The sequence below is a fragment of the Silurus aristotelis genome (genome assembly GCF_946808225.1).
Source record: "Silurus aristotelis genome assembly, chromosome: 9".
NCBI classification, from domain to species: Eukaryota; Metazoa; Chordata; class Actinopteri; order Siluriformes; family Siluridae; genus Silurus; species Silurus aristotelis.
Genome location: NC_139582.1, coordinates 15,233,778 through 15,255,589, shown reverse-complemented (window position 1 = coordinate 15,255,589; position 21,812 = coordinate 15,233,778). Strand labels below are relative to the sequence as shown.

Genomic DNA, 21,812 nt, shown 5'->3' with positions numbered 1-21,812 from the left:
AACATTTGGAGATGTTTTAAAGCCTACCTGTGTGAAGAAAGGTTCATAGATCTCCACACCCTTGTCAGAACCTTGAGACAAAAAGTCATGTCCACGTCTCCAGCTGTAGCGCACCGGGGGGTTGGAGTTCGCTGCACATCGGAGAAAAACCGTTCTTTCATAGTAGAATTGTTCCTTCGCTTCTCCCACACTTTGGTGTACTGTCACTACTGGATCATCGAGATCTGCAGATCAAATAATCCAGTCATCACTGAGCAATCAACAGGTCAAAGTTCAACTGCCTGCACAACTGACGTCTGGTGTCGCTTCAGACACACACAAAAGACCTTCTACAGTCAGGTGTGTGTTTAACCCCAACCTGTGATCCCGAGCCAAACCCGATCTGAACCGGAGCCAAACCCGAGCTTAACCCGAGCCGAACCCGAGCTTAACCCGAGCTGAACCTGATCTTAACCCGAGCCGGACCCAAGCTTAACCTGAACTGAACCCGAGCCGGACCCGAGCTGAACCCGAGCCGAACCCGAGCTTAACCTGAGCCGAACCCGATCTTAACCCGAGCTGAATCCAAGCCGAACCCGAGCCGAACCTGAGCTGAACCTGGCTGCTTATAAAATCATAAAGGTTTTCCTCATACCCTAATTAACATATGAGATTAATTAACGGCACTAAAACATAAAGAAATAAATCGATTACAAATATAACACTGATTTGGGACTCTGATTATGAGCTTTATACAAATAACACCAAACTAAATGTTTAGACCAAAACCACTCCAAATTATAAAGACTAGAATGCACTTGATAAACGTTAACTTTAGCTTTTTTCCTACACGAGATCAGACATGGTTTAACACAGGCTTTTATACTAAGGTCATTTTCTCTGTGTGTCTCTGTGGGACGTCAGAACCCCTTCATACTCAAACCTATTCAACAGATTTAAACTTAGTTTTTGCCTGATCTGTCAATCCAGCAGCTGTTTAAATCAGTTTTATTACTTTGTGCATTAATATGTTCTTTTTTTTTTTAGATCGTTAAACAGGATTAAGCTTTTAAGAAAGACATTATAAATAAATAATCTTCATTATTTTGTTGTGACTTTAACAGCATAACTGCATTCATGGTTCATGGAAAATTTACCCCAACCCTTTCTTAACACTTACTGAGGGCTGAACTAACCCTAAGCCTATTCCTAATCCTAATCCTAACCCTTACCCTAATCCTAATCCTAATCCTAACCCTAATCCTAAACTTGAGACTTGTGTATCTGAGTGTATCAAATATTTCAGGGAGGTTTATACCAGTTGTTGGCATGTTCTATCTGCAGTGTTTCATGTTTGTTCTTGGCTTTCATGTAGAGCTGAACTCACAATAGACGTCCACTCGAATGGACTTAATGGCTGGAGCTCCGAAGCCGTTCTCTGCCTTACAGTAGTAACGGCCACCATGATGCCTCTGGATGTGAGTAATGCGCAGCGTTTCATTGAACACACTGGACTCATGAAAGCGATCAGAAACACTGCCTGCTGTCTTCGTCCATCGTATCTGCAAAAAAGTTCACCAACACAAAACACAGTCATCACTACAGATTCAGTTTGATCAATTCCACAAAACAGACCTACTCACAAGTCTTAGTAATGAAGATAAAGGAGCTCCACATTTACCCTCACGCTGAAAATGGCCTTGAGTTAATTCAAGACAGTTTTTCTTGTGCTCAGGTAAGGGACAGGGTCAGTTATTTATAACTCAAAACAAAACAAAACACCAAACATGTTGAAAAGTCTTCATTTCAACCATCAACCTGTAGAAAAACGGGGATTTTTATTGTGCACTTTTACCCAGTTTTACCCAGTAAAAGTGTCATGTACATTTACTCTTCTACTGATAGTCTGACCCTGACCCTAACCCTGACCCTGACCCTGACCCAGAACTCTTCTCCTACATTATAACAGAACTGGCCTCCTCTCACCTGGAACACACTTCGGTTTCATACAGAGAAACTGCAGCAAAGCAAAAATACACAACAAACAACATTACAGCCTGCAGCCCCTCGTCATGTTCAGCTTAAAGTTTCACTAATAAACCCCTGACTAAGCAGATTTAATAGCTATAATAAACATCATGAAGAAGGATGTACCATATAACACTGATCCACTCAAAGCCTACAATTTCCTGTACTTCAGTAAAAGTACTAATGCACTTGATATTAAATGTGCTGAAGTTCTTGTGTTCTTGTACTGATTGTTTCTCTCGATGCCAATAACGGAGCTTCTCCAGCGACATAACTTTTGTAATTGAATACATTTGTTGTAGCATGTGTTTAACAGCCTCACGTTCAAAAGCTGCTGTAATGTACCTCCATATTGAACTCACATTTGATCTAATGGTGGCGTTAGTGAGCGCACGTCTCTCTTCGTTCTACACACAATAGATTTCGTTTAGTATTTAGTTTAGTATTGTTTTACTTTGAGACTTTTTTAATGTGTATTTGACAATCATTCAAATATAAGATAATATCTATCATGTTACTGAAACCCCTCAGTGTTGGAGTTCGTTGTCTGGAGATTTATTACAGCTTGTTTTTACTCGTCCAACATTTTACAGATTTCACTTTGCATATAAACATCAGGAGAAATGACCATCGGAACCAAATTCACCAGCAGCAACATTCACAATGTAGCTTTTATTCTCAAGAATAGGGTTTTAGTCTGGATTACAGGGTTAGGGTTAGTTTTATCTCTGTTGATTATAACGGCTGCAGTAAACATCTTTGTGTATCACACATGGTCATTTCCCTCACAGACGTGTCTTTCTTCCATGGCTTCACGTGACCTTCTGTTTCTACTGAGGTACATAATGAGATGAAAAGGGAGTAGTTATGAGAGTGAATGATGAGTAGCAGCTCAGTCTTACACACAACATCACTATAAAACATGACACAAAGTTACTTTACTGTGACTTAGAGACAGTTTGATGTTTAGAAATGTACAAGTTATAAATGTATAAAGTTTGTGTTCAAATGTTATAAATGTAAAGATTTTTTCATCATTCTGGATCGAAGTGTCAGTGCGTAAACACTCACACATGAAATGATTATAATAGTACAAGAAAAAGAAGAAGTTCATACATACAGGATTAGCAATATATCAGAATAAGAAAGTGTCAGCATGCAACAAGTAAATAAATCAGAACATCTGCTAAGAACATCTGTGTACATTCATTCAGTCTTCCACTGCTTTATCTGTTCCATACTGTTCCACATGCCATGCACAAGTGTAGATTTACAATATGACAATAATCACGGTAGACATTTCTTATTCTTTCATTTATTAATTTATTCTTCTTTATTCATTTATTCTTCTTTATTCTGGGTCGTGGAGCCTGACGTGTGAATACACGGTGCAGAAGACTGGATGGGACACCAAGCATTTGCAGCATGACATGAACACACACGTGGACGTTCCTCAATCTAATAAGCAGATCATTCTATTGGAGCTCTGAGTATCCTGCAACATCACTCTATCTTCACTCTAACTAAGGGCCAGGTGAACATGTTCTAGCATATCAATGTTCTGTATTAAAAAAGTCACATCCGTAAACACAAAGTTTGTGAATGTTGGCTGAGATGGAAAGCTTTCTGCATCCCAGGTCTTCTCTCTTGACCTCAGTGCCTGACCTCACTAAGCCTTTTGTAGGGAAATGGACAAATACACAGTCATGTTTTAAAATCCAGTGAAAAGCCTTCTTAGACATGTGAATGTTCTTCTAGAGCATGAGAGGATTAAATCTGGAATGGGGCTTTTAAAGATTTATTTATTAGTGATAACTGGGTGTCCACAAACTATTGGACTTATAGTGGAGGTGCTTTTGAATTGCCAGCAGTGTTGTTATGGGTGGTAGGAGGAAACCCACACACACAAGCTGAGTAATATCCACAAACAATAACCCAGAATTAAACCAGTGATTCACTTCATATCATCATTAAATCACAGATTTAATTAAAATTCATCAAAAAAATACGTACTAAATAATCTTTACTATATATGCAAATTTCTGAACTCTTCATAATATAATCTTCTGTAATTCTATTTACATATAAAATACAGATAAGAAACAAAAGTGAGCCAAAGAGTAATCTGTAGTCCAATAATCAATAATTAACTAACAATCTTAGATAAACATGGCTGCATAGAAGTTGTCGTCCTGCCACGTGTAATCAGTCAGAAACGTATGCAGAATAATATTTAATAGTATATTTAATATTTAATATGAAGTGCTGTAAGTTTGGAATAAAACCTCCTCTAATGTATTGATCTTCTCAGCAGACACAGCAGGTGTTCTCTCCATCTCACTGCTCCAGGTCCCTGCTGTAATCCTGAGCTGTGTGTGGACTCCTGCATGTTCTCACAACATTTGATGCAGGTTTACTCTGAGTGCTCTGGTTTCCTCCCACCTCCCAAAAACATGCAAACACACAAACTGAACTCCAACTAGATATGAATGTGTGTCTGCATGTGTGTGCATGGAGTCCTGCAGTGGTGTCCCATCCGGAGTCAGTTCTCTCACCTCGCACCTTGTGTCCCCAATGTGGGCTCCAGATCCACCATGACCCTGACCTGGATAAAAATAACTGAAGATGTATGAATGAATTTAGTTATTAAGGGTTTTATTCAGACGACCTTATTTGCAGAAATCTGGTCTAGCGAGTGAAAGGAAACCTGGACAGATCAGGTGTTGTGGGTTAGACATGAAGAGAGGATCACCTGAGGTCGTGGATGTCCTGAGACCAGGCAGGTCAGCTCGAGCATCTCTCCCTCTCGGATCGTATACACTCTCTCAGTGTAGCGCTCTTCCTCCACATTACACGCGTGACCAGAGTAAATAATACGAACACTTGGAGGAGCTGCACAAATTACAGAGTGATGACAGACGGAGCAGAACAATCAGGCTTTCAATCGAATTTTACTCCAAAACTATAAAGTAAATAAATGCACTGTTTCTGTGGTTTATCTCACTGGCTATAATACAAAACACTTCATATGCAGTGTGGAAGAAATTTAAGTATTCCTTCCACTGGACATTACAGGTCACTGGGCACAAACACTGCCAGGAGGTTTGGTCCTTACTGTTACTCATTTGTTCCAAAAACCTTAAATATATACTTCTAACAAGTAGGAAGCTTTTGAAGAAAAACTATTTCAGATGTTATTTGAATGTTTGGGTTATTCCTGAAATCTAATCAGGTCATCTGCAGCTTCCAATAAATCCTTTAAACATCTGATTGCTCCTGCTTGAGATATTAAATTAATGAGAATCTTGGACAGTCAGTCATGTGGGTGGACAGACGGAAAGACGTGGACAATCTGAAAACATCATAATAAATGTTAATTGGTTTATAGTTTGCACTTCACAAACTGGACAAGTGATGAATCTGAGAGCTTCAGTTACTGATATCACTGACATTTCATACTGCAGACTCGAGCTCCATTAAACCCTGCAGTGTCTTTGGTTTTTCACACAGTAAAACTCCATCCAACTTTCTCAAAGTTATAAAAATATTCTATGTATAATAAACCGAATGCGAAATGTAAAGTACAGGGTAAAAGTATTTAGGAAATATTTATACACAGTACTGAGAAGTAATAAGATGGAGGTTCTCAGACTGCTCACAAAACCTAAAGGTGAAGGTAAGTGTGCCAGATGACTCCTCTGTACCCCGGGTACACATTTCTATTTATGTCTGTCGACTTTTGACTTTTCTAATGTGTGTGAAAATAGTTGTTGGTGTGTCAGTGGCTTCATGTGTGATGGGCAAGAAATTCTACACTGGAGCTCTGAGGCTGTGATGCCACATTAATTAATGAACCAGGATAAGCAAGTAAACTCCCAACCCAAACTTAACCCTAACCCCAAACTTAACCCTTACCCTAACTTAACCATAACCCCAAACCTAACCCTAACCCAAACTTAAATTTAACCCTAACCCCAAACTTAAACTTAAACCTAAACTCAAATTTAACCCTAACCCCAAACTTAAACTTAACCCTAACCCCAAACTTAAACTTAACCCTAACCCCAAACTTAAACTTAACCCTAACCCCAAACTTAAACTTAACCCTAACCCCAAACTTAAACTTAACCCTAAACCCAAATTTAACCCTAACCCTAAACTTAACCCTAACCCCAAACTTAACCCTAAACTTAACCCTAACCCCAAACTTAACCCTAAACTTAACCCTAACCCTAACCCCAAACTTAAACTTAACCCCAAATATAGGGGTTAGGGTTAGGTTTAGGGGTTAGGTTTAGGGGTTAGGTTTAAGGTTAAGTTTAGGGTTATGTTTAGGGGTTAGGTTTAGGGGTTAAGGGTTAGGACTTATGTTTAGGGCTTAGTGTTAGGGCTTAGTGTTAGGGTTACCTAAAGGAAACCCTAACCTTTCACATTTTGGTTAAAACCTTTGGTCTATATTTTCTTTAATTTGAAAAAACAAAGACCACCCCTAATAAATAAAGTGTCATTTAATGTCTGTCTGTCTGTCTGTCTGTGGATGCGATTGTGATTGATCTATTTTACATGAAATGTTGCCCTCACTTAAACTAGTAGACCCAAACCTGTTCCAGCATGACAATGCTTCTGTGCACAAAACCAGCTTCATGAAGATCTACTTATCATGGGTTAGAGTGGAAGATCTCCTGCTATAGAACTTTAACCCTATTAAACACTTTTAAGATGAATGTGAATGCTGACTGCACCCCAGACCTCTCCACCTTCTCACCTACATCACTACCAGACTTTACTAACATCCTTGTAGCTAAATGAATCTCCACAAACACACTACAACATCTAGTGGAACATCTCAGACAAGTGGAGCTCATTATAACAACAAATTAGACTAAATGTTAAATGAGATGTTCAAAAAGCACATAGCAAATCTTATGCTTAGGTGTCCACGAACCTTTAGCCATACCATGTAAGCAGGCCCATAGTCAGACAATACAGAACCAGTCTCCAGAACCTGCTGCAGAATGTAAATGATGAAGCTCCATTGGAAGTGAAATACATCTATAGGCCTTCATTAGTGCTACTGATTTTGACCACAACATCAAAATACATTTAAATAAGAACACATTTACAGCCAGATAATTATTCATGATTATGTTTGTGTTACTACTACTACTACTACTACTAATAATAATAATAATAATAATAATAATAATAATAATAAATCATCATCATCATCATCAAAGCTGGGACCAGCAGCTGAAGTTCTCAGTGGATGTGTTGAGCACAAGGTCACAGTGCACTGCAGAGGAGTGTGTATTCTCACCGTACACTCCCTGGCAGTGGATGTCCTGCAGGAACACAGCTAGCAGCCAGAGCAGAGCAGAACCTGCCTCCATCTTCACGGAACTATGTTCATGTCCAGTCCTGCAGTAGACACGGCCTCCACGCCGCACGGGCGATGAGCAGCACGGAACGCGCGCAGGGTTTGCCGAAGCAGATCACGCAGAGCTGCAGGAGATCATCGGCTTTAGTGCACACATGAGCGCCTTCTGCATTTATTCATCATACGCTCCTCATAGTCTCATAAACCAAGCAGTTCACTGTGAGATCCAGAGAAGCACACATAAACATCTTCAGCTCCAGAGCTCCCGTATCATCTAGCGCGTGCAGGCGTTCATGGCATCTTCACCGTCTTCCAGGAAGTGGAATGGAGACCAGGAGACCAGGCCGGAGACTGGAAAGAGAAACCTCCCTCATCCACACATCATCACCAGGGCGAGAGGAGAGGCAATGGCGGCATGGAGAAAACCAGGTCACGGATGTAGGAGCGTCATGATGTTTCTCGCATCACTGCTATACGTTTCTCTAAATCCTACTGTTCATGGGGGGGTGACGCGAGACGCGCGCGCGCTGCGCCACATCCAGCGGCCTCCGCCGACGTCAACGCTCCGCGGGAGCGCGCGCTCGCGCACTTGACCGGCGTGACGGAGCGCTCGCGGGGGAAGCGCGCGGACCGACTGGACGGAGCTCGTGCCCCGGAGATGCGCGGGAGCGCTGTGCACTGCGCGTGTGCAAGATGGCGACATGCGCGCACATGAATCGTCACTGATGCACGCGCTGAGAAAATGAACCACGACACCGACCCACGTCGTGGAGCAGAATGTGGCGGTTTACTCCTGACTGTGTGCTGGGGGGAGACACGCCGAGCACTGGAGTGAAGATCCGTCAGTACAACACGTGACATCACACGTCGCATTTTGCATAAACGTCTCATTCCATTTGGGGTTTCTGTGCACCTGAGACAGTGGTGATGTTCATGGTTCTTTGTAGAAAAACACAGGATTTGTGAGGAACAGCATGGACCTGCATCTCCAGCAGCCTCTGGACTCTCAGATCTGAAATATGCTGCAGGAGATTTTCCTCCAACTCGATTAACTAATGTATTCTTTCATCTTTCTGATAAATATCACCTGCACACTTTCCACACAATAAAACATTCTGTTGGAAAGAATGAGCACAAACACCAAACCAAACAGCCATGTTGATAATCCTAGACCCTAAACCTCTCAAAGCTTCATGCCCCAGACCAAATATCTACAACATCATGGCCTCTAACTGCCCCACACTGTTCCAACCTGACTGCTGATTACACTGAACAAAAAAACACTTCTGTAAACTTTAAATGCCCTAACTCAAATAATATTCCCACAAACTTCAATTCCCCAAACACAAAGATAAATATAAACCCCTGACTGTTAAATCACCGAAATGACCCCTGAACTGTGAACATCCACAGACATCACTTTTAAAGGGGTTTGAAATACAACCAACTATAAAATATATATTATACCTACAACATGCCAAAAGACATAATTGCCCCCAAAACATTTACTGCCCCAAATATAAACATCAGTACATCAGACTGCTAACTGCTGCAAATCCTATAAATATATGTCTCTGCAAAACAGCCCAAAAACACCAGAATGTAAACACCAGAATGTAAAAACCCCTGTGAGCTGTAACTGCCCCAAAAGCCTGAAATAAATATACAGGCAAATAGACTGACGTCCCTGTGGAACACCAAACTTTACCTCAGAGCGTGTGGAGAATTTACCATCATCACTCAACATCAACAAACTGATCAGTCAGATAAGAGGTGAGCCAGGAGAGAGCTGTTCCCCTTATTCCAACAACGTTCTCCAGTCCAGCAAGCAAGCAATTATGATCAGTGGTGTGAAAAGTGAAGAGACAAAACCCTGATCAGAGGCCAATAACAGTCATTTAGCACCTTAACTAGCGCCGTCTCTGTGCTATGATGAGGCCGAAATCCTGACTGATACATTTCATAAATGTTCTTCCTCAGTAGGTGTGAGCAGAACTGCTGTGCTACAACCTTTTCTAGAATCTTGGAGATAAAGGGGAGGTTTGATATTGGACTGTAGTTGGACAGCTGACAGGGTGAAGGTCATGTTTCTTAATTAGGGGGTTGGTAACTGCAGTTTGAAGGATTTAGATACAAAACCAGTGCTAATGGAAGAGTTTAAAACAGGTTCAGTTTAGAGAAACGTGTAGGTGAAGGATCTGATACACAAGTTATTAGAAGATTCTAATGAATGGACTCTTTTAAATAGCAGTAAAATGAAGTTATTTATAAGATTGTGATTGATAAAGTTCATGAAATCTTCACTACCTGTTGTTGGTGTGCATGTGAGTGCAGTGTTTTATTTCCTGTTCATTCTACTGCAGTACAGAGTAAAAATCTAGGGTTCTGCTTGATCTTTTTTGAGGGAGGAGAAATATGCTGAAGAGCTTTTCTAGAGCCCAGGTGACTCTCCTTCCATTCTGTCTGAAATACTGTCAATTTACTTTAATGCCATTTATGTTGTAATTTCTAAGTGAATATGAATAATCACTATAATTACTATACCACTGTGCTCATTTATTCTCTTTAATCATTTTAGATTTAAGAGAAGCTCCATCATCTAGACATCACACTGATTCTAGATGTTCAGTAGCTCTGTGGGGTCACTCCTGAAGATTACTGATAAAAACTCCTATTATGGCAAATTGCCCAAACAATGACTGAGGCAGATTTGAGAGGATGAGGTAATGATCTGAAAAAAAACTCAGACTGTGCAACTCTGACTATGTTGTCAATATTTAATCCAGATGTTAGTATTAAGATAACATTCGGATTTATTCCTACTGAATCTAGAATGGACACATTTTGTGTCTCAGAGGCTTTTCCTGATGATCAACATGAACAATGTTAAGAGACTGAGGCGGTGAAGATCCTCCTCGTCCTCCTGATGAAGTTCTGAGGGAGGTTCCTCGGGCTCTTATATTACGCACAATGGCTTGAGCCGCAGTCACTGCAGTAATACAGGATGGGTGTGGTTTTCGTTGAAATTGTTTTTGGGTAATGTAGTTTATTTTTCTTCAACAGGCGTTTGTTTACCCTACAGCAGTACTACAAGTCCCAGAATGCATCTCAGCAAAGTCACGGGACGGGCCGAGTCTACATATATGTCTGGTTGTCTGGGGTAGGACGCTGATGTGGCGAAGTTCCTCACACGGCAGGTCTAATAGCGAAAATAAAGCTCTGTAGGAGGTTCTCTCTGACCAGGAGATGTCGGACGGTGGAGGAGACGACAGTGGAGGTACTATGGAGGTTTCTGCTGCAGTGCAGACGGTTGCCGATACCTCAGTTCTGCAGAAACACATCCGCAAACTGGTGCCGCTGCTGTTAGAAGATGGCGGCGATGTTCCGGCCTCACTGGAAACCGCCCTGGAGGAGAAAAGCTCCGTGGAGCAGATGAGGAAATTCCTGTCAGATCCTCAAGTTCACACCATTCTGGTGGAGCGGAGCTCTTTGAAAGGTCTGTTCAGGTTTCTTTACACAATTTCTGCTTTTTTGGTGCGCGAAGTGTTGAGGAGCAGGTGGAGAGCAGGTGAACATTTAGGTCACATGAGGTGGAGAAGCTGGAGATCTTCTCTTGTGTACACCTGTCAGCTCCATGGGCGGTGTAGTGCAGCAGCTCTGCGGCTCTTTATTCTGCTGCAGTGAGATGGACTCAGGAAACTCATCTTCACTACAGACAAAGAGCTCAGCGCGCGCACACACACACACACACACACACAGTACCTGCCTCGGGCTGTCCTAATGACCACCACACCAGTGTGTCTGCAGTATCAACCAGATTCCTCACAATTAACATGTTCACTATACAGTGGAATATGGTGCATCTAATGGGGTTGTTGTGGTAGAGAAGAGAATCTCCTGCACTGCGGCTGAGGAGAACATAGAGCTGGAGAGACGGGTGTGTCCATGTGTCCAGCACCACCTCACTGCTCCTCACCATGAAACTCATGGAATATTTTTAGAATAAACCCCTTTGGTGTGTGTGTGTGTGTGTGTGTGTGTGTGTGTGTGTGTGTGTGTGTGTGGTGGTAAGTTGATGATGAGATCTTGGTGGTTCAAGGCCACACCTGGAGTGTGTTCTTCAGAGGTCGCTCGATAACTGATTAATAAACAAAAACTCCATGTAAAATATTATTGAACCTTATTATAAACAATTAAACATTCTGATTCTGAATCATGAAAAAATAGTAAATAAAATAAACGAAATATGTAAATGAATAAATCTAATGATATAAATTATAAATAATATAGTGCTGGAGTCAGTGATTGGCCACTAGAGGCCGCTCTCACAATCTCAGCGGACCGGAAGGCAGTGAAACTGACGGTATTTTTTGCCCATTAGTTCCAGCGATGTGACGATTAATCGGTCGACCGTCAGTGTTTATATCCTGGTGAATTCACGGTATTCATAAGCTCACACACACATGGCATCTGATTCTCTCACACACTCGTGATTTACATGTTCAATTGTGAGCAGTGAAATAAAAAGAGCAGGAATAGCATGTGAATTGTGTGTGTGTGTGTGTGTGTGTGTGTGTGTGTGGGTAGCTGAAGTTGTTCCTCGGACGCTTGTTAGTTTATTGTGTATGAATGCAGACTGGTGACTGCACGTGGCCTCACATGTTCACTAACCTGCAGGCAGAAGTGTCTACTGAAACATTGAACTGTTTTGAGGAGAAAGTGTGTGTGTGTGTGTGTGTGTGTGTGTGTGTGTGTGTGTGTGTGTGTGTGTTAGATGTTCTCTGATCTTTGCAGAGACAGTGCTTCTTCACCTCAGTCACCCATAGAAGCTCATGTTCTAGTGATAGGATCAGTGACAGAGCTGAGCTGCAGAACATTTTCTACCTGGAAGCTGAATCACACGTCACAGGAAGACGTTTATAATTAAAACGTGTCAGAAAACTACTTGCTTATTGAAGTACATACTTTGAATGTGTTTTTCAGAGGATGTTGGAGATGAAGGAGAGGAGGAGAAGGAGTGTATTTCCTACAACATTAATATTGATATCCATTATGGCATCAAGTCCAACAGGTAACGTGGAGCCGGGTGGGGCTGGGTTGGTGCCGGGTGGGGCTGGGTTGGTGCCGGGTGCGGCGGGTTGGTGCCGGGTGGAGCCGGGTGGAGCTGGTGGGTGCCGGGTGGTGCTGGGTGGAGTTGGTGCTACTTGGAGGTGTATAAAGTCAGTATAAAGTAAAAGAAGTCAGTGAGTAACTGTTTGATGTGTCTGTTCTCAGTCTCGCGTTCATTAAGAGGACTGGAGTCATCGATGCTGATAAACCCATTTCAACACAAGTTCGGGTTCTGACTCTAAGTGAAGATTCTCCATATGAGACCTTGCACTCTTTCATCTGTAACGCTGTCGCTCCCTTCTTCAAGTCTTACATCCGCGAGTCGGGTAAAGCTGACAGGTAGGACCAGGATGGTGAAGGATCTCAGATGAACAGAGCTCTGATGCTCATTCACAGTGTTTGATGGAGGATCTGTTATTTCTCTTCCTCAACCCTGTGATTTTATTTTATTTTTTTCCTGATTTAGGGATGGAGATAAGATGGCTCCTTCTGTGGAGAAGAAGATTGCAGAGCTTGAAATGGGTCTGTTACACCTTCAGCAGAACATTGAGATTCCAGAGATCAGCCTTCTGATCCATCCCACCATTTCGAACATTGCAAAGCAGTCCTATGAACGAGGAGAAAAGCCCAAGGTTACTGACTTTGGAGATAAAGTGGAGGATCCCACGTTCCTGAACCATCTTCAGTCAGGGGTTAATCGCTGGATTCGGGAAATTCAGAAGGTGGATATATTCTCCTCACAAGTTCTGCCTTGTTTCTGGTGATCAGGGATGATGTTTGTATCTGTGTGGAATTGACTGTTTGTGCTGTAGGTGACTAAACTGGATCGAGACCCTGCCTCAGGAACGGCCCTGCAGGAGATCAGCTTTTGGCTGAACCTTGAGCGTGCCCTCAATCGCATCCAGGAGAAGAGAGAGAGCCCAGAAGTGCTGCTCACCTTGGACATTCTTAAACACGGCAAACGTTTCCATGCTACTGTCAGCTTCGACACGGACACTGGTGAACTTCCACTACTTTACTAAACTTTAATCATAAATGATTCATGATTTTATTTAATCCAGACTTTTTCTTTTCTTTTTTCTTGGTGTGTGTTTTGGTTGATGTGATGCTGATTACGATTTACTACTGTCTCTGATTGTTTTGTAGAACATGATGGTTTTCTGGTTCCTCCTCAGGTCTGAAGCAGGCTGTGGAGACGGTGAATGATTATAACCCTCTGATGAAGGACTTCCCACTCAATGACCTGCTCTCAGCCACTGAGCTGGATAAGATTCGTCAGGCTCTGGTTGCCATTTTTACGCATCTTCGTAAGATCCGAAACACGAAGTATCCTATTCAGCGTGCCCTGCGCTTGGTTGAGGCCATCTCCCGTGACCTCAGTGCGCAGCTCCTGAAAGTTCTGGGGACTCGGAAACTCATGCATGTGGCTTATGAAGAATTTGAGAAGGTAGAGATCTTCAGCGTGCCCGTTCTCGTGCTGGTCTCGGTGTTCTGCTCGCTCTGGTGTCGATGACTCCTCCTTCTCGTTTTAGGTGATGGTCGCTTGTTTCGAGGTTTTCCAGACCTGGGAAGATGAGTATGAAAAACTTCAGGTTCTCCTTCGAGATATTGTTAAAAGGAAGCGGGAAGAGAATCTGAAGATGGTGTGGCGTCTCAGTCCTGCTCATCGCAAACTGCAGTCTCGCTTGGATCACATGAGGCGTTTCAGGAGACAGCATGAGCAGCTGAGAGCTGTAATCGTCCGTGTACTGAGACCTCAGGTTCCGTAAATATCTCCTCCTCTTTATTTCCCTGTGTTTATGGACTCGTCTGTCATTTTTAATTGGTATTGATGATTGTTTGTGTAGGTGTCTGCTGTCCCACAGCATGGCCAGAGTGAAGCTGTAGAACCTCCTGATATGAAAGTGGCAGAAGTTCTCTTTGATGCTGCAGATGCTAATGCTATTGAGGAGGTGAACTTGGCTTATGAAAATGTAAAGGAGGTTGATGGATTGGACGTCTCGAAGGAGGGGATGGAGGCCTGGGAAGCTGCGATGAAGCGTTACGACGAGCGCATCGATCGCGTCGAGACCCGCATCACAGCTCGTCTTCGTGACCAGCTGGGCACTGCTAAGAACGCTAACGAGATGTTCCGCATCTTCTCCCGCTTCAATGCTCTCTTTGTGCGTCCACACATCCGAGGAGCCATACGAGAATATCAGACCCAACTGATCCAGCGTGTGAAGGACGACATCGAGTCGTTGCATGACAAGTTTAAAGTGCAGTACCCACAAAGCCAGTCCTGTAAGATGAGTCACGTGCGTGACCTGCCCCCCGTTTCAGGGTCCATCATCTGGGCCAAGCAGATCGACCGGCAGTTGACCGCGTACATGAAACGTGTGGAGGACGTTCTGGGTAAGGGTTGGGAGAACCACGTGGAGGGGCTGAAGCTGAAGCAGGATGGAGACAGCTTTCGTGCCAAACTCAACACCCAGGAGATCTTCGATGACTGGGCTCGTAAAGTACAGCAGCGCAACCTCGGCGTCTCGGGACGCATCTTCACCATAGAGAGCAGCCGTGCCCGCGGGCGCACCGGCACCGTCCTGAAGCTGAAGGTGAACTTCTTACCTGAGATCATCACTCTGTCTAAAGAGGTCCGGAACCTGAAGTGGCTCAGCTTCCGCGTCCCCCTGGCTATCGTCAACAAAGCTCACCAAGCCAACCAGCTGTACCCATTCGCCATCTCCCTCATCGAGAGTGTGCGTACCTACGAGCGCACCTGTGAAAAGGTGGAGGAGAGGATCTCTATTGCCCCCCTGGTGGCGGGTTTGAAGAGAGAAGTTCAAGCCCTGGTTACTGAGGGAATTGCTCTGGTTTGGGAGTCGTACAAACTTGACCCCTACGTTCAGCGTCTGGCGGAAACCGTCTTCAATTTCCAAGAGAAGGTTTGTTCTTTCTTTGAAGAAGAAGAAGAACTCTTTCCTTACATTAAGAGGTGAAATAAAGATGTTCAATGTGCTGTGGTGTTTTACTTCTCAGGTCGACGACCTTCTGTTGATTGAAGAGAAAATTGACTTGGAGGTCCGCTCTCTTGAGACTTGCATGTACGATCATAAGACCTTCTCAGAGATCCTCAGCCGTGTTCAGAAGGCTGTCGATGACCTCAATCTGCACTCCTACTCCAACTTGCCCATTTGGGTGAACAAACTGGACATTGAGGTAAGTTTTGTGTAGGTCTTATGGAGCATGTTCTTTATCTGTTGGATGTTCTGCACAGAATCAGGGAGATGTTCATTATCCTGCAGATCGAACGGATTTTGGGAGTTCGTCTGCAGGCTGGTTTAAGGGCGTGGACACAGGTACTTAGAGGTCAAATGGAGGACAAAGCTGATGTGGACATGGACACTGAAGCTCCACAAGTCAGCCATAAGCCTGGTGGAGAACCAAAGATCAAGGTGGGGCAATTTTAGTGAAGGACATGGAAAATGTATTGGATTGGATTTTTTTGAAGCATGTTGTAATGTTCATGTTCTAATATTTGTGACTGTACAGAATGTGGTCCATGAGCTCAGGATTACAAACCAGGTCATATACCTGAACCCTCCTATTGAAGACTGTCGTTATAAACTCTACCAAGAGATGTTTGCCTGGAAGATGGTCATTCTGTCTCTACCAAGGATCCAGAGTCAAAGATACCAGGTCTGTGTAGCGACTTTTTCTGCTGCTTTTTTTTTTCCTGTGTGCACAAGAGGCTAAGTTTCTCTGTGCACAGGTTGGTGTCCACATTGAGTTGTCTGAGGAGGAGAAGTTCTACAGGAATGCTTTGACCAGAATGCCTGATGGCCCAGCAGCTCTGGAAGAGGCCTACAATGCTGTCAAAGGAAATGTCTCTGAGGTGGAGCAGTATGTGAAGGTAATGCACCTTCAGATCTCTGGTCAGTTTTATACTGTAAATCTCAGCTGGGAAAGATCCCCCTCATGTTCTTCTACTCCGTGATCTCAGGTTTGGCTGCAGTACCAGTGTTTGTGGGATATGCAGCCTGAGAACATCTATAACCGTCTAGGAGAAGACCTGAATAAGTGGCAGGCGTTATTGGTGCAGATCCGGAAAGCTAGAGGAACCTTTGACAACGCTGAAACCAGGAAGGAGTTTGGCCCTGTGATCATTGACTATGGAAAAGTAAGTCATCCGCATCAACCATACACAACCATACACAATAATACACAATAATATACACAACCATACACAATAATACACAACAATAATACAAAGGCTCTGGCATGGAGAAGTTGATGCTGGATCTGTGATGATCACAAATGCTGAGCTTATAAAACTAGGAGCTACTGACCATATAGACTGTATAAGACTGCAGAAAGAACATCACTTATAATCTTATACTCCAGTAATCATGTTAGTTCTCACTCTCCAGTGTTCTGTATTGTTGAAAGGTTCATGATCAAACTCTTGATGTCACCCAAATGAGGATGGGTTTCCCCTTTTGAGTCTGGTTCCTCTCAAGGTTTCTTCCTCATAACATCTAAGGGAGTTTTTCCTTGCCACAGTCGCCACGGCTGCTCATCAGGGACAAATTCACACCATTCACCTTAACTTTTGATTTGTGTAAAGCTGCTTTGAGACAATGTCTGTTGTGAAAAGCGCTATACAAATAAACTTGACTTGACAACCATACACAACCATACACAATAATATACACAATAATATACACAACTGTACACAATAGTACACAACTGTACACAATAGTACACAACTGTACACAATAGTACACAACTGTACACAATAATGCACAACTATACACAATAATATACACAATAATACACAACTATACACAATAATACACAACCGTGATGTGATGTGGTGGTGTGATGATGATGACGTGGAGATGATGTGATGGTGGTGTGATGATGTGGTGATGTGATGTGGTGGTGTGATGATGATGACGTGGAGATGATAATGTGATGATAGTGTGATGATGTGGTGATGGTGAGGTGAGGTGGTGGTGTGGAAATGATAATGTGATGATGGTGTGATGATGATTATGTGGTGATGTGGAGATGATGTGGTGATGGTGTGATGTGATGTAGGTCCAGTCGAAGGTCAACCTGAAGTATGACTCCTGGCATAAGGAGGTTCTCAGTAAGTTTGGACAGATGTTGGGCCAAAACATGCAGGACTTCCACTCACAGATTTCCAAGGTATAAGAGATTGTTGAATTTTAAATCCTTGTTTCGTATTAATGTTTTTACTGTTAAAATGATTTTGTTTGTTTATTTCTTGAACGTTTCAGTCACGTCAGGAGCTCGAGCAGCATTCGGTGGACACGGCCAGCACTTCTGATGCTGTAACTTTCATTACTTATGTTCAAGCCCTCAAGCGGAAGATTAAGCAGTTTGAAAAGCAAGTTGATGTAGGTATCAGTGCAGATTTCACTCTTCATAGTTCTGGTTTATCTTCAGCGAGACGTAACTTCTGTTTCGTGTCCTTCAGCTGTTCCGCAACGGGCAGCGTCTCCTGGAGAAACAGCGCTTCCAGTTTCCTCCATCTTGGCTGTACATCGATAACATCGAAGGAGAATGGGGAGCTTTCAGTGATATCATGAAACGTAAGGATACTGCCATCCAGCAGCAGGTGGCTAACTTACAGATGAAGATCGTCCAGGAAGACCGTGCTGTAGAGAACCGCACCTCAGATCTACTCACAGACTGGGAGAAGACCAAACCAGTAGCTGTAAGTTAAGGAGATGTGGAGATTGTTTGCAGGTTTCCAGCCCATTTTTATCTGTAGAGATAACTTTTCCATATCTTTTAGGGCAATCTTCGTCCAGAAGAAGCCCTACAGTCCCTCACCATCTATGAAGGCAAGTTTGGGCGACTAAAGGACGACAGGGAGAAGTGTGCGAAGGCGAAGGAGGCGCTGGAGTTAACAGACACTGGCCTTCTGAGTGGCAGTGAGGAGAGAGTGCAGGTATGTGTTTTATTACGTGTGTGTGTGTGTGTGTGTGTGTGTGTGTGTCTGTGTGTGTGTGTGTGTGTGTGTGTGTGTGTGTGTGAGAAACTATGTACACCCCTAAGAGCAGTGTCTTTGTTGTTGTAGGTTGCACTGGAGGAGTTGCAGGACCTGAAGGGTGTGTGGTCAGAGCTCTCCAAGGTCTGGGAGCAAATTGATCAAATGAAGGAACAACCATGGGTGTCTGTGCAACCACGCAAGGTACGATCAGATCATCATCATCATGTTTTAAGAGATATAGGAATTTTCTTCTTTATTTAAGATTCTTCTATTTCTGTAGCTGCGTCAAAGCTTGGATGGTCTTCTGAACCAGCTGAAGAACTTCCCAGCACGTCTCAGACAGTATGCCTCTTATGAATATGTTCAGAGGCTTCTCAAAGGCTACATGAAGGTTCTACTGATTTATTTATAAAGACAGATCTAACATATGATTTTCCCTGTGATCTTCTACAAGCTAAATGAAATGTGTGGATCTGCAGGTGAACATGTTGGTCATCGAGCTAAAATCAGAAGCTCTTAAAGACCGTCACTGGAAGCAGCTGATGAAGCGTCTGCATGTTAACTGGGTTCTGTCTGAGTTAACCCTGGGGCAGATCTGGGACGTGGACTTGCAGAAGAATGAAATGGTGGTGAAGGACGTACTGTTGGTGGCACAGGGAGAAATGGCTCTTGAAGAGTTCCTCAAACAGGTCTGGAGTTCCTGACTTTATTGTGATGATCCTAACAGTAACTCATGTGCCTACATTCAGAAGTAATTTCACTCCTTTACTTTATACTCCTCAGATTCGGGAAGTCTGGAATTCCTATGAGCTTGACCTGGTTAACTACCAAAACAAGTGTCGTCTGATTCGGGGATGGGATGATCTCTTCAACAAAGTCAAGGAGCATATCAACAGCGTGTCTGCCATGAAGCTGTCTCCATACTACAAGGTGGAAGGGGTTTATTTTTAAAGCCATTTAATTTAGTTGTAGGTTTTGTGTGTATTTTGGAGAAATTGCAGGTTCTGCTGCTGTAGAAATGTTCAATCTGAAGGATCTTGTTAGAGAACATTCATAAAGTCTGTAAAATGAAGCACAAAATCCTGAGAACATGCATGATGATCTACAAAGCCAAGAAGTCCACTAGACATGAAATGTTCTTGTTTCAAAACCATTTAAAGACACTTTTAAATATTTTAAATGCTTCTAAATGAGTTACTATACTATAGAACATCTCATGTTCCTGTAGCTTCCTAAAGATTCCAGGAATCAGGAGAAAGTTTGTTGTAGGAATAAGACTTGTGTGTTTTTGTAGGTGTTTGAAGAAGATGCTCTGAGCTGGGAAGATAAGCTGAACCGCATCATGGCTCTGTTTGATGTCTGGATAGACGTGCAGAGACGTTGGGTTTACCTGGAAGGCATTTTCACCGGCAGTGCAGACATCAAACATCTTCTTCCTGTGGAGACCCAGAGGTTCCAGAGGTAAGCGGACAGATACATGAGTGGCCTGTGAGCCTTTATACATTGTGACTTAACCGTGTGTGTGTGTGTGTTTGTGTGTGTGTGTGTGATTGTAGCATTAGCACAGAGTTCCTGGCTCTGATGAAGAAGGTCACCAAGTCTCCACTGGTAATGGATGTCCTTAACATCCAGGGTGTTCAGAGATCACTCGAGAGGCTGGCAGACCTCCTGGGAAAGATCCAGAAGGCTCTAGGAGAATACCTGGAACGAGAACGCTCGTCCTTCCCCAGGTTGGATGATCTTGGGTTAGGTTGTGATGACACAGTGTTTATATTAAGAGTGTAATAAAGGTGTTGTGTGTGTTTAGGTTTTATTTTGTTGGAGATGAGGATCTTCTTGAGATTATTGGCAACAGCAAGAATGTGGCCAAACTGCAGAAGCACTTCAAAAAGATGTTTGCTGGAGTGGCCAGTATTCTGCTGAATGAAGATAACACTGAGGTCCTCGGGATCTCCTCTCGAGAGGGAGAGGAGGTGAGCGAAAACTTCTTTGTCTTCATTGTTCTGTTTTTTTGTGTTTTTTGGTGTGTGATGAATTTATTATTCTATTTTGATAATCTTTTGTTGTTTTCCAGCCATGTGATGATCTAAAGTGTGATGAATGTGCACTCGTGCATTAAACAGTGTTTGTAATGAAACTGTGATGTGCTTTAGGTTTTCTATAAGACCCCTGTGTCTATCACTGATCACCCGAAGATTAATGAGTGGCTGACGCTGGTCGAGAAGGAAATGAGGGTCACTCTGGCCAAGCTGTTGGCTGAATCAGTAACGGAGGTAGGAGCGTTTAACAAAGGCACCGCCATCGATCTGAGCACCTACATCAACTGGATCGACAGATACCAGGTAACAGAAACAGTACCAGCTTATTGGGTTTCATGTGTTCTGCTCAGAGTGAGAGCTTCTGTTTTAGATTATTATAAAAAGAATCAGAAAAAAGGATAATAATAAACAGATCATCAGTGAGAGTGGAGGACTTTTCTTTAATGAGGACTGTAAATGGATGATGTTGATATTTCTATTCTCACAGTCTGTACAAAAAAATGGAGAACATGGTTTCAGTAGTCGAACAGAATCTTCTGTATACCCAACACTCTGTGTGTGTGTGTGTGTGTGTGTGTGTGTGTGTGTCGGCTCTTCCAGGCGCAGCTGGTGGTTCTGTCCACTCAGATTGACTGGTCTGAGAATGTGGAGAACGCACTGGTAACCATTGCAGGTGGAGACAACATGGCTCCTCTACAGGCTGTGCTGACTAATGTGGAAGCCACCCTGAACCTGCTGGCTGACACGGTGCTGATGGAGCAGCCTCCTATTCGCCGCAAGAAGCTGGAGCACCTGGTCAGAACCTGCTGTACACTGAATCTTTCCTTTTAGAATCCTGTAAGATTCTGCTGCATGTTGGTGACGCTGAACGTTCTTGTGTTTAGATCACTGAGCTCGTGCACCAAAGGGATGTGACCAGAACCCTCATCAAGAACAAGATCGATAACTCCAAGTCCTTCGAGTGGCTGAGCCAGATGCGCTTCTACTTTGACCCCAAGCAGACTGATGTGCTGCAGCAGCTCTCCATTCAGATGGCCAATGCCAAGTTCAACTATGGCTTTGAGTACCTGGGTGTGCAGGAGAAGCTCGTGCAGACCCCTCTGACGGACAGGTGCTACCTCACCATGACTCAGGCTCTGGAGGCTCGTTTGGGAGGATCTCCTTTTGGTAGGTCCAGATAAGGTCCTCTTTTTCTCATTATACGAGTCAAGTAGTGCATTTTAAATGAGTGATGGTGCAGCGTGCGCACGTGTGCGTGCGTGTGCGCGTGTGATTA

The 21,812-nt window shown here is 43.3% G+C and overlaps 2 protein-coding genes across 4 annotated transcripts in view; one reads left to right on the top strand and one right to left on the bottom strand.

Annotated features, from left to right (window-relative positions):
* Positions 1-10,394, bottom strand: part of mdga2a (MAM domain containing glycosylphosphatidylinositol anchor 2a) — a 30,057-nt gene extending 19,663 nt beyond the window's left edge. For both annotated transcript variants that reach the window (XM_083550852.1, XM_083550853.1), the window contains exons 1-4: positions 7,325-10,394; positions 4,760-4,899; positions 1,367-1,541; positions 28-224 (exon numbers count right to left, since the gene is read on the bottom strand). In XM_083550852.1, the coding sequence (XP_083406978.1) occupies positions 28-224; positions 1,367-1,541; positions 4,760-4,899; positions 7,325-7,397 (585 nt within the window). In that variant the 5' untranslated portion in view covers positions 7,398-10,394. The remainder of the gene's footprint in view (positions 1-27; positions 225-1,366; positions 1,542-4,759; positions 4,900-7,324) is intronic.
* A 236-nt stretch (positions 10,395-10,630) lies between these two features.
* Positions 10,631-21,812, top strand: part of dync1h1 (dynein, cytoplasmic 1, heavy chain 1) — a gene marked incomplete at its 5' end in the record, with an annotated part of 31,730 nt that continues 20,548 nt past the window's right edge. For both annotated transcript variants that reach the window (XM_083550773.1, XM_083550774.1), the window contains 27 exons: positions 10,631-10,880; positions 12,368-12,455; positions 12,659-12,832; positions 12,960-13,215; positions 13,306-13,492; positions 13,669-13,940; positions 14,026-14,253; positions 14,341-15,417; positions 15,512-15,691; positions 15,778-15,927; positions 16,025-16,171; positions 16,245-16,385; positions 16,476-16,652; positions 17,576-17,686; positions 17,779-17,898; positions 17,979-18,218; positions 18,300-18,455; positions 18,585-18,698; positions 18,778-18,888; positions 18,977-19,186; positions 19,281-19,427; positions 19,792-19,958; positions 20,054-20,227; positions 20,305-20,470; positions 20,651-20,839; positions 21,137-21,331; positions 21,421-21,703. In XM_083550773.1, coding sequence (XP_083406899.1) covers positions 10,631-10,880; positions 12,368-12,455; positions 12,659-12,832; positions 12,960-13,215; positions 13,306-13,492; positions 13,669-13,940; positions 14,026-14,253; positions 14,341-15,417; positions 15,512-15,691; positions 15,778-15,927; positions 16,025-16,171; positions 16,245-16,385; positions 16,476-16,652; positions 17,576-17,686; positions 17,779-17,898; positions 17,979-18,218; positions 18,300-18,455; positions 18,585-18,698; positions 18,778-18,888; positions 18,977-19,186; positions 19,281-19,427; positions 19,792-19,958; positions 20,054-20,227; positions 20,305-20,470; positions 20,651-20,839; positions 21,137-21,331; positions 21,421-21,703 — 5,710 coding nt within the window. The remainder of the gene's footprint in view (positions 10,881-12,367; positions 12,456-12,658; positions 12,833-12,959; positions 13,216-13,305; positions 13,493-13,668; positions 13,941-14,025; positions 14,254-14,340; positions 15,418-15,511; positions 15,692-15,777; positions 15,928-16,024; positions 16,172-16,244; positions 16,386-16,475; positions 16,653-17,575; positions 17,687-17,778; positions 17,899-17,978; positions 18,219-18,299; positions 18,456-18,584; positions 18,699-18,777; positions 18,889-18,976; positions 19,187-19,280; positions 19,428-19,791; positions 19,959-20,053; positions 20,228-20,304; positions 20,471-20,650; positions 20,840-21,136; positions 21,332-21,420; positions 21,704-21,812) is intronic.